Source organism: Urocitellus parryii, chromosome 9, assembly GCF_045843805.1.
Source record: "Urocitellus parryii isolate mUroPar1 chromosome 9, mUroPar1.hap1, whole genome shotgun sequence".
In the NCBI taxonomy this organism is placed as follows: domain Eukaryota; kingdom Metazoa; phylum Chordata; class Mammalia; order Rodentia; family Sciuridae; genus Urocitellus; species Urocitellus parryii.
Window position 1 is genome coordinate 73206086 of NC_135539.1, and position 12361 is coordinate 73218446.

Consider the following 12361-nt stretch of genomic DNA (forward strand, 5'->3'; position numbering starts at 1 on the left):
AAGATGTGCCTGGGGTTCATGTCTGCTGCTCTTGATATTTTTCTCAGTTGCTTCATCCGCTAGGATCATAGAGCTTCCCGCTTCTTAAAAAGAGTGCTGGGCAATGTAGAGTATGTGTCTAATATTTTTTGATAGTATTTCTCCTTTTTGAATATAAAGTTCTGGTTTATAGCAAAAAAAAAAAAAAAGGAAGTCAGCTCATGTCAGTTCTTCTTACTCTCTGGAGTACTTTGTGCAGTAATGAAAAGGAGTTAACATTAGGAAACAGATCAGAAAACAGATGATTCGTGTTTCAGAACTTAACTCATATTTTTAAAAAGTGCTTTTGAACAATCTGTTGAATATTATAGTATTGCTTATTGAATATCATCAGGAATTATTGGTCAAAATCTCACATCTGTCTCATCACTTAAAAAACATGCACAGATAAGGTAAAATTCCAGTCTGTCTGCTTGGCTTCGCTTGAGTTTCGTTTTGGGTTCTATTTTGTTTTTCACCTTTATTGAGAATTTGCTTTTTATGGTGGTTATTTCTTGTTATTTTATGTGTATATTTATTTCTTATTATTTTATAGGTACATATAAATAAAATTGTATATAATTTATATATATGTATGTGTATATATATGTGTGTGTGTGTATATATATAAATATATATTTATATAAAATAACAATTCTGGGGCTAAAATGATAGGAATTCATTATGGTCATTTTGTTACTATTAAATTATTTTATACAATGATTATTTTTCTGATAATAGACCATTTATTTGACACTTGAAACTTAAAATGTACTTTTAACAATTTTATTCATTATTTTTATGCATTAAACTGAAATCTTTTCAACACATGGCTTAACACTTTAGGTAATTAAAATGATCATTTCTCATTCATATTTGACTTTTCTGGAAGTTCATTCATTCATAGGTATCTATAAAGGGTCTGTTGTTGTAAAGGAAGCAATGAATAAAGGATCTGAGATTAAAGTCGTATTGTTTAGGTCCACATGGAGGAACTCTAAGCTCTGACAAAGCACGCATAGGAAGGGCAGTGTGTGATGCTGGGGGTTAGTGTTTGGGGATGAGGTGGAGGTTCTCTTATTTTTGCCTTCCGCTGTAGATACTCATGTCTACAGTCAGATACTCATGTCTACAGTCAGGACGTGATTGTGTAACATGGGTCAGGGATATTGCAGCGGTGTATGCTGGCTCCCACACCTGAGCCTCTGTCTTCTCTCAACCAAGTAACTTCAGATTTGTTCCAGGTTGTTCTCTCATGGGACGAATGTCTCAGACATGACACGAATGTTTCCCTCATGCTACAGGCTCTGGCTCTTCCATTAGGAGGGTTCCCATCATGGTGTTGCCTTCCTTAGCTTCTCTCATGAGCTGCACTTTTCCAGACACATAACTAAACACATATGGAATGTAACACTTATGCCTGGGACCAGAGGTGTTTCAGACTTAGGGTTTTTAAAATTTTTTTTTAAATATTTGCATGTACATTATGAGATATCTTAGGGATAGGACTCAAATATAAACATGAAATTCATTTATGTTTCTTGTACACATAGCCTGAAGGTAATTTTATATGTTCTTTTAAATAATTTTGTGCAAAAAATAGAGATTCCTGGTGTGGAATTTTTTACTTACGGTGTCATGACCATGCTCACACAGTTTCTGATCTCAGGGTTTCAGATTAGGGATGCTCTGCCTGTGCGTACACAAGCACAACTTCATTTTACACCTCAAACAGACCCAGTGGAATTGCAGCCTGCATTTCCAGGGATTAATGCAGTAGGTCAACAAGACCTTTGACCAGGTCAGCTTTTTATCCATAGTTCCACAACAGAGAGATTTTATTGAAAAAAAACACCATTATTTTACTTTTGAATAATTGTAGTAAAGTATACATGATGTAAAAGTTCTCCATGTTAACTAACCTTTTTCAAGTGTGTATTCAGTGGCATCAAGTATGTCCATGCTGTGGGCCACCATCACCACCGTCCACCTCCGGAGGTTCCCTCTTACAGAATTGAAGCTGCACCCATGAAACAAAACTCTACTTCCTTCACCCCAATTCCTGGCAACTTTTGTTCTGCTTCTTGTCTCTCTGAAGTTACTACTCTAGGGACCTTGTGTGGATGGAATCATACAGCATTTGTGTGAGGACAGCTCTTTGCAGGATTTGCTACTAGTAATGATGCTTTTATGTTTACATACTGATGGTTTATATAATAACCTGTCATATGGTCTTCTTAATCTTCAAAACCTGGCTACCTCCTCAGCCTGTAGGAGGCTCATAGCTTAGTCAGGGTTAAAGAATTTGTTGACGGTGAAATGAAATGAAATCTAGAGAAAGTAAAAAAAAAAAAATTTCATGATCAATGATGGCAAAGCAATTCTAGAAAGTTCAGTCTGTGAATTCATGCTTACATATAGCTTTAGGCGGTATGTTTTTAGAGTCCAGGAATTGCATAGGTGTACCATGAACTTCATATTCCACATTGGCGAGCAAAGTACATGTATGGCCCGTGCCTGTGTGGTCCCGATTTCTTCAGGAGCATGTCGGAGCTCTCTAAGTCTATAGGGTATTGGGGATGGTGCTGCATTCCTTTTCTGCACCCTTAAGGATTGGAATGCAGCAAGACCCCAGGCAGGAGAACATGCCTGCACTGCCTGGGTTTCTGCACCTGTGTTCCTGGCAGGGATGGTGGGAGGCTGCTGGGACTTCCTCCTTACCTCTAGGTAAGAGGGTTAGTGTGTTCTCCATCTCTTGCTCTGGTTGGTTGGTTCTCTCTCTCTTTTTTTTTTTTAAACTTGTGATACTTTCTTTTTCTCTCTTTTTTCTCTTTAAATCTCTCTATTGTCATTTGTGATCATCTCTGGAATGTTTCCTGTCCTCTCATCAGCATTTGATCTTCATTGGCCCTCTTTCAAAGTCTCTCCTCCTGTTTTTCAAGAATTCTGGGCCAGGCAGGTTTGTCTTCCCTCAGTCTCCCCCTTCTTAGATAAGTTTTCTTGGCTTCACTTTCGTTTTGAGTTTGGGACTCATCAAAGTCCTCCTTCTCACCCCTCTGCACAGCCTCACTTTCCCCATGACTTCAGATGGCCACTCTGTCAACGAATCCGAGTACCCCTCACTGACAGTGAGCACATTCATCACCCCATCGTATCCCCTGCAGATGCCTCCATGTGGGCATCGATTTAAATACAACCCTGCCTCTGCTCCTCCTGACCGTCCTGCCTGGCTCAGTGGGACCATTTTTCTACCAGAGTTAGACCACGAAATCTTCCGAGTTAGAAGCTCTAAAGTAATTTTTGACTGTTGCTCTTCCAGGATCCTTTAATAACACATTTGTTACTTGGTCCTGATCTCGTGTGTGTTGTCTTTTCACTGCCACACTGCGACTCAGGTCTCTGTCCCCTTGCCCTCACAATTCCCTTGGTCTCCTCACTGCTTCCTCTGCCATCTTCCTGGGGCTCTGAGAGTCATCTTTATGAAATACACTCATGCCTTCCTTGTAATATTCAGTGAGAACATTTCTTACAAATTCAAGTCTAAATTCCATGGCATGGCATTTAACTGCCATGCGTCCTGGATTCGGGGAGGGTCTTGAGTTTTTTTTCTGAGTTTATAGTCTCTCTTCTTATTTGTACAGCTCTGTAAAATGTGTATAATGATGAGGCCTACTTTCCAGGACAGTCGTGAGATTGGCTGGGTGTGTTGAAAGTCGTCATTGGCATGTCATAGTAAGTCCTCAGTCATCAGTGGAAGTGGAGTGAGCTCAACTCATTTTTAATCTGCTGCCCTGAAGGAATCTGTGCTCCATCAGGAAGGACCTCTCATTGGGCCTTTAAGCACCATGAGGTTGGTGTGGTCCTCTGAGCCATTACACAGGACTCTTCCTGTCTTAGCATCTCACACAGCAGTGCCGCTACAAGACATCGTGTGCGCTTTGATTACTAAATGCTTACTGAATAGACACGAGGAGTAAGTAAATGTGTGTTTCTGAACAAAATGCTGTTTTAAGATATAGCAGTCTCCGAAGAACTGCTGCTTTTCCAGTTGAATTTTGAGAGGGTGAGATATTTTACACTTTGAGGCTGAAATTCAAAAACCCCTTGATGAGTTTTTCCCTATGTTTGGCTTGGTTTCAATGAAAGACCCTCCACATCAGAATCCACTTGGGTCCTACAAAATGCACATTCCTGAAAGGGCTTCCAAGTCCCTGGGAGCAAGGGCTAGGAATCAGCACCTCCAAGCCACCCTTCCCCATGACTTTTGCACACGCTAGAGTTTCTAAACAACTCTAATAGGTCTAACAGGCAAGGTGTTTCAGCTGAGAGATATCTGTTTGACCCAACCTTTTGTGTTTAGGAGACTAGGGACACTCAACCGCCTGTTATTAAGCCTTTCCATAATTTGGGAAGAAGTCAAGTAGTTAATAAGCATTTTGCATGCATTTGCAAAAATGAGACAAGGGAAAATAATTATATTTCAAGCCAGCGTGGGTGGTTTTAACATCTTTCAAAAGAGGTATGGCCTCCGGGAAACATTTGTGGGAGAAACTGCTTCCTCAGATTAGGCTGTGGGCGCAGTATTACGTGGACACATGGAAAGTGTGACCCCAGAGCAGGAGCTGCCTGTGGGAAGAGATGGTTACTAGGACCAAACTTGTTTTGTTGTGGCCAGGACCAGAGCCCACTCTGGCTGTCTTCAGCAGGACATGAGTAATTTGTGAGGCTGTGGATGACAGAGGTTTGACAGAGGAACCAAAACAAAGTTTGGGGTTCCTAGCTGCCATTGTGATGAATGTGACTTTTAGGTGACCAGACGCCAGAGCCCTGGAGAGAGAACCTGAACCTGTGTACCTTCCTGCAGAGACAGGTTATCTGGCTCGCTCTTCTGCTTAATATGGGAATTCTGCACATGAGACATGGGGATCTCTTAGGAAGAAAACAGATGCTAGAGAGCCCCACCCAGGGGTAAGAAACTAGAACTACTCACCTCATGCCTTCTAAGGCTCTCAGGTAGATTGTCCAGGTTCAAATCCTGCATCTTCCACTGACCACTGGATCATCTTTTCCTGTAGTTCAAGTTTGCTCATATATAAAATGGAGATGAAAATTTAAAAAAAAAATTTAAAAGCATTGTTGTGAGCCTCAAACCTATGGAGAAGCAAGTGTCTGGCCTGCAGTAACTGCTGTAAGTGTTTGCTGTTGTGGGAGTGTCTCTGGCTCTCTCCACCCACATGCACACACATGCACACACCCCACATAGACACCTTTTATTCCCTTCTCTTGTTTGCTCTCAGACCATCTTTCCTTTGATACCTTGATCTTGCCAGCCAGTTTTGCCTGTGTCTTCTTCCTTAGGAGTTGGGCTCCAAGGTTGACAAGGGGGTGCTCTGAAAGTGACTGGTAGCTTGGCATCTGTGCAGGGGACAAACCTGTCAGCAGCATGCAGGGTGTCCAGCACCCAGTCCTTGCTTGCTCTGGGACAGTCAGATCCACTTTTCATTCTTCTCAGGTTTTTCCCTTTCACTCCTGAGCCTGCGAGCATTTGGCGAACCTTGTGAGTTACAGTGGGAAGTTTAGCAAGCTGGCTCTTTCCCTTAAATACTCTCACCTTCCTTTCCATCTGGGCTTTTAAACAAGATGAAGAGGTTGTTCCAATTCCATTACCAAAGTAAATGAAAATAATTTTCCTTCCTGGAGGTTGACTCTGGGCCACTCTACCCTCCGATTTCTCTTGACCATGGCACCTGGTAGCATCCCCACTTGCCCTCTCCTCTGTGATTTGCTGAAAGTGAGGTAATTATATAACTGCATGGAGTCAGCTAGGATTGTGTTCCTGGGAACACACCGAAGTGTCCTTCCAGGTCATCTCCATTTTTTTATCCTAACCTTCTGGCTAGAATAGGTCATTGACCTGAAGCACTGTTCTTTGGTTGGGTTGAGCTGTCCTACAAAGCCTCTCCAACAGCAAGGACAAGGAGAACTTTGTCATTTGCTGAATTGAGAACAAAATCCTCTGAAAATGGGAAAAACCAGAATTTCTTTAAAGGTTCCACTGTGATTCTCACAAAAGTCATGTTCTTATCAGTTTATTTTGTGAGTGTGGAGTATCTTGTAGCAGTGAAATGATTCGTTGTTGCTTAGTTTTATTTTCTTTAATGGTAACTTTATCTTATTGGTCTGATCTCAGTGGAAATACCACATTTATGTGCAGGGTTCTTCCTTTCTTCTCGGGATGTCTTTTGTTGTGGTATTGTCATTTTGGAGGTTATGAAGTTGTGGCTGTAAAATAGATAACTGGCAAAGGCACATAAACAGTAAAAGTATCTTTGGTCATATTCTCCGTCCTGCTCTGTGATTCGCTGTTCCCTGGCAACATGGTTCCTTTCCCAGTGTTAGTATTTTGCATTTTCCTCCAGATTTGTTTCATGTACATATGAATATATGTTATTTCCCCCTTACCAAATAGGTAAGTGCACACTCTGCTTGCATACTTTTTCTTACTTCACAATACATCTTGAAGATGTTTACATGTAAGTCTATACACAGGTTTCTCATTCTTTTTTATATCTGGGGAACATTCCATCATTTGGACAGACCCTAGCTTTTTTTTTATACATTTTACCATAGAAGGAAATTTCAGTTTTCTAATGAATTTTGAGATGAATGTTCTGGTTAAGATTGGACATGTGGAATCTGTACTGATAGTTGCAATTTAGACAATTGAGTATGATTATGAGTTATTCATAAGGGATTTTTTTCTATAAAATGATAAAAATGAATTGATCTTTAGTGACACATCCAGTTTTGCCTAGGTGCTTTGCATGTATCCTGGAATGAGCAAGGAGGAGCTTTGTACTCATTTCAGTGGATGATTTTGTAAGCTATTGGGTCGCCAACTTGGAAAATAATGATTTTTTTTTAAAGATATATTCTGAGTCTGGTCAGAGTTATCTAGGTTTATAAGGTTGGTTCAAGAAAATAAGAATAGAATTTGAAAAGTTTGGGGGTTGGGGAAAACTTTCCTGGTTGTTAAATCACCCATGTTTCTATCCACTCTCACTTAATAGATGCCTTCATAGACTAGATTGGGATGGAAGGAAGGTAGGGCTATTAAGTCTCTTGAGAAAAGGGGGGCTGGCCTCTCTAAGCTCAATTGAATGGGAAGCATGATCAGACAATTGTAAAGATGGTAAAACAGCCTTGTTAATGCATTCGTCATATGTAAGTATATACTAAAGCATCAATATGATGTGATGTTTGCACCAACAGAACATTAGAGATGAAAGACAGTTTAGGAAGAACTTAAAGCTGAAGTTCACTATATGCTTCCTTTTGAAGTGCTGCTTCGAATGACATTGAAAATCTTATTTGTAACTAAACACAAATCTGGAAATACGAACACTTTTGGTGAATGAATTTAACCTGTTGGCAAAATGATCACATAGCTAAGAAACAAGCAACCTGCTGGGAAGTGTTGCCGGGCCCTTGCCCTGGTCCTCTGGAGACTCGGGAGCCCTGCAGGACAGGGCAGTCACAGCCTCATTGGAAGCTGCGGGGAGCGTCTTCATCTTTGGTCTATTTGAACCTACTGTTTGATGTTGACTTGATGATTCCTTTAGCAATTAGATTCAATACTGACCAAATCTTATGATATTAGACAGAAATGATTTCTGTTCATTTCTTTGAGAAATAAGCCCTATAAAACTTTTTCCATTCCTTTAACTTATATATCCTTGAAATTCTAAAATTAAGCATATAGAAAGTTGGTTGGTTTCTTGGAGAACCAGTCAAAATCAGAATAACGAATGATAACATGTATGTATTGGGGTTCTAGATATTCAACAGTACATTGATTTCACACTAAGTTAGCAGCTTGTCCTTACCAAATTAGATGCTTGGTTTTCACGGTATCTGCTTTAGGGTGAGGAGTTAGGAGACAGGAGTCGTGGTGCTAACGGTGCTGTTAGGACCATCTTGTATAGTTAGTTTCCTGAAATGATAATTTCATGGGGGGAGGGGTGGTTGATTCCACATTTATCAGGTGACATGTGGTGACACAGAGTCTAACAGGGTTAACTGTGGTGTTTTCACCTTGGTTCTCAGGAAACCAAAGCATACTAGATTAAGAGGTCAGAGCCTGGGAATCGCTCTCTATAAACAGCTCTTATCTTTTGATTCTTGGTTCAGGAGTTTCTCCCTAGCCGTGTTTTTCCTTAAGAACTATTGATCCAGGGTACAATTTTCTTCTTATAACAAGTGGGCTGGGTTCCAGATTTGTTGTGTGGCCAGCCCTCCTTGAAACATACACTGCTGTTGTACACAGATTTCTGGTCTTTTTATTTTCCTGGCTGTGATGCCAGTTTATCATAAGGCATGATTGGGTTTATGAGACAGGACGTGGTGGTTGGACAGATCCCCCTAAAAAGACATTCCTGCATAAACAACTTTGGTGTGACTCTGCAGACCACAAACCAAGTTCAAAATCAGCATCTCGGGTCAAGCTGGGAAGTTAACAAGTTCCCTGGAGGCACTGCCTCCTCACCAGGCTGGGCTCCTAATCACTGGAATCCATCAGCAGCCGCTTTGAGCTGTCATGTTGGACGGTTGAGGTGATCTTTGCTTGGACTTGGGGGAAGCATGGCATGGTGGCTTACGTGTGTGCCCTGTGGCCTCCACCCCAAGCTCCCCCATTTTCTCAATTTCATAGCTGCCCTTAGAGAAGGAGGCACTATTCCTTCCAGAGAACTTGGCTCCAATCCATTCTCTCCCAAGTCCTTCTCCCTCCCCATCTTCAGGAGGAAGTGCCTCTCTTTTCCAAACCCCCACGTTTTTGGAACCCCTTTATCTGTTCTCTGTTGTATAATTCTAACATTTATATCTATCACAAGACTATAGACTCCTTAAAGTCATATCTGAAATACTATTGATTTTTTTTTTTTTTAACATTTGAAGGACCATGTTTCTCAGTCCTAGAGATGCTCTGATTTTCCTCTGTTTCTTTGTTGGTACCTATTGTCTCTGTTTCTTGCCCTGTAGGTCTGCAGACTCCGGTGCCAGAGGTCATTGTGGATGTGGAATCCATGGATATCTTCCCAGTGGGCTGGTGTGAAGCTAATTCTTACCCTTTGACGACACCACACAAAACAGTCTGTGAGTGTTGCCCAGTTAAATAGATGGTGGATAATGTGTGATCTGGTGAATAGCTAGGTAATTTTGTATGAAAAGTCATAAAAAATAGAGGAAGATTTTAGATGGCCCAAATAACACCAATTTTTTCTCTGTTATCCTTCAAGTATGTGCATGAGAGTAACATTCACAGGTTGACGATCCAAGTAAGGAGTCCATTGAGAGTCCCAGAGAGATAAATAGAAAAAAATAGATATATCTTAAATCTTCACTCTCAGTTTCGTGTGCAATCTATTATGTTGATGGGATAAAAATTAAATTAGATACCATGTTTTTGTATTATCATTTCTTAGAAAGATCTAATTTTTCTCTTGCAATTTCCTGTAAAGGAATCATACATAGTCCAATAATTTACGGAAATACTTAGAAATATTGAACCTACTCATAGCACTAATTAGTCGGTGAGATTTCAACTGTATATTAAAAAGTGTGTTACATCCTTGTGATCACATAAATATCCAATAAAACCAGTGTCCATATTTGTTACAGCAGTATGCACACACAGACACACAAACACAAACACTCATGTACATTTTAATACATACAACAGTGGTTTTAACATGTTATTATAGGTGAGGATGGTACTGCTTCAAAATCCTAATAAATCTTTGCATTTGTTATCCCACCCTAAAGCACATCAAAGGCTATGAGTTCTCAAAGATTGTGGGCTTCACCTTTCCATTAAAAAGATTGCATTTCCGATATTTTCTTTATAGAATTTGCATGCCATCTCTACTTCTTCCCGGCACCCTGTTCCATGGTAACTTCCATTTCTTCTCCAGACATAGCTATGAACAAAGTTCTATCACATAGTGGGCTTCGAATCCCTGATGTCCACAGATTTTGAAGGATCTCCTTCCCCCCATATTCACCAAGAGCAGTTTAGAATGCTGTGCTTTACTCACTACCGAGCTGGTTAAGAATCTGCATCAAAAGTGGTGAGAGTGTGTCCCTAAGATCCAAAGAACATTCATTGATTAAAAATGTTTTAAAGGGAGGAGAAGATAAAACTTTAACTGGCTTAAACTTATCAAGTAATATCTTCCCCGAGGTCTGCCAGGGGGTTGGATTCAGTCCTTTTTGTCCTTGTTTTCCCTTAGATAAGACTTAATAGCATCCTGTATCTTTTTCCTCCCTCTTGCACGTGGATGTGGGGGGCTGCAAGTGCTTTTAGTTTTTCTGGAGCAAAATCACATGTTGGATGAAACATTGTAGTGTTTCTGCTTTATTTTTCTGTTGTGCTTGGCTCCTTACCAGGCTACCATATAATCAGGCTTCCCACCCCCAGCCCCAGACTGAGTTAGGCAAGTCGTTCTATACTCCTTTTTTTTTTTTTTTTTTTTACCTTAGAGATCATAAAAGTTTATACTTTTTAAAGTAACAGCTAGAATCAAATGCCAAATAAAGTCAAGAATAGGTAAAGATTTTGTCAAGTGTTTAATTAATTCTTGCATTCATTTATTAACCATACATTTTTGCTGTGAGCAGGCAAACTCTGACTCTATCCTGCTAGACTCTCACAGCTTTTGAAGTACTGGTGGAATTAATTTATGGTTACATCGGAAGACACAGGATTATCTGAGCCAAGATTAATAGGTGCCAAAAGCTCTGGTCTATTTTTGTTAAGGTGATAGTAATATAGAAATATAATTGGATAGAGATATAAACTGTGTTTTTATCCAAAAATATCATTATTTGCTGATTTATGTCAATATTTGACTAGATGTATTTGTTAACCACTACTTCTTCTTCCAGTAATTCAATATTCTAGTTTAAATGCAGGCCTCTGGGGCTCATCTAGGGGACACTGTCAATGCAGCATTATTTGCCTTATCACAGCTTCTGAGGGGAAAAATCATTCTGGATCATCATGCTTGCAACAGTTTATCTTCACATGTTCACTGATGTACTCTTTTTTTCTTTCTCATTAAAAGCACCTTTCAAAATAAAGTAGCCAGCGTAGTGATAAGATTAAATGCACCAGGTTCTATTAAGATCTCTTGTCTGATGACTTTCTGTTTTATGCTAGAAGAAATTAATATAAAATTGTGGCTTGACTACAATAATTCCTCAGTATTTAAAGTGCTGCTTTAAAATGGACATATCCTTACACTAAGTCACTTTTTTAAAAATACATCTGTCCCACTAACTAACAATGTGATTTTCTTTTTCTCTTCCTATATTTTGTCTGTCTATAGCCCAAAAGAAGAGAAAGATTGCAGTTGTGCAGCCAGAAAAACAGTACGTTGATTATTTTTTTTCATTTTTCTCCAAAACCGTATGATAAATTGTAAAGTTTCTTTGTAGAGGATAGGAAGTTTGACTTGTTCTTAGAGAGTAGCTAAGAGTGGTATGGAGTAAAAGTGATAGTCAAGTGTAGCTGCTATTACTTATTGTGCACCTACTATGTGCAAAATGCAGTGTCAGCTCCCAGAGGAACTTGTAGTCCTGATTGTCATTGCTCACTTTCTGTTTCACCCCCGAAAATTATCTCAAACCCACTCACTGACTCTGGGTACCCTCAGGGACCTGTGTGACAGTGTGGTTTGGAAGCATAGCTCTTCTCCCTGAGCTGGAGATTCCTCCCCACCTCTTCAGCCATGACCAGGACTGGAGACAAAGAACGGACTCAGTGTCACCCCAACTCTGCTGCTTCCCCACTGGGTGCACATGAGCCAGCTGCTTTAGTTCTCCATATCTCAGTAGCCACCCTGGTAAATACCTATTTTTCAGGGTTTTGTGAAGATTAAATTAGATTCCCATGTGAAAAAAAGATTATGGAATTTGAATTATTATTGAACAAAGGTAGGTTGCCCCTCGCACCATTTCACTTGTACTGTTAGGAGGAAAGAGGCTTTGGGCGAGAGTGGACGTGCAGCAGTATGTCTCTGAAAAGTTATAACTGGCTGCTGACCCTTATATATATTGTGAAATATTTAAAATACACCAAAATGTACATTCCATTGCAAGTAATTGTGTTTTCTTAGATCAATAAAAATAAATGCATAGAATGTTAGCTGCAACCAGCATTTATCACAAACTCAGGTTTAAATTTAAATGCAGTGAAACTGAGCAAGAGCAGCATTGTTATTTGAATAACAGTTTTGTGGATTTTTTTAATGCATTTATTTCTAAAACATAGTGTGACAGACTC

The 12361-nt window shown here is 39.9% G+C and overlaps 1 protein-coding gene across 1 annotated transcript in view; it reads left to right on the forward strand.

Annotated features, from left to right (window-relative positions):
* Sfmbt2 (Scm like with four mbt domains 2) overlaps positions 1–12361 on the forward strand; it is a 205366-nt gene that overhangs the window by 155096 nt on the left and 37909 nt on the right. Inside the window, exons 12-13 of the mRNA XM_077802706.1 lie at positions 9058–9171; positions 11406–11448. Of these exons, the coding sequence (XP_077658832.1) occupies positions 9058–9171; positions 11406–11448 (157 nt within the window). The remainder of the gene's footprint in view (positions 1–9057; positions 9172–11405; positions 11449–12361) is intronic.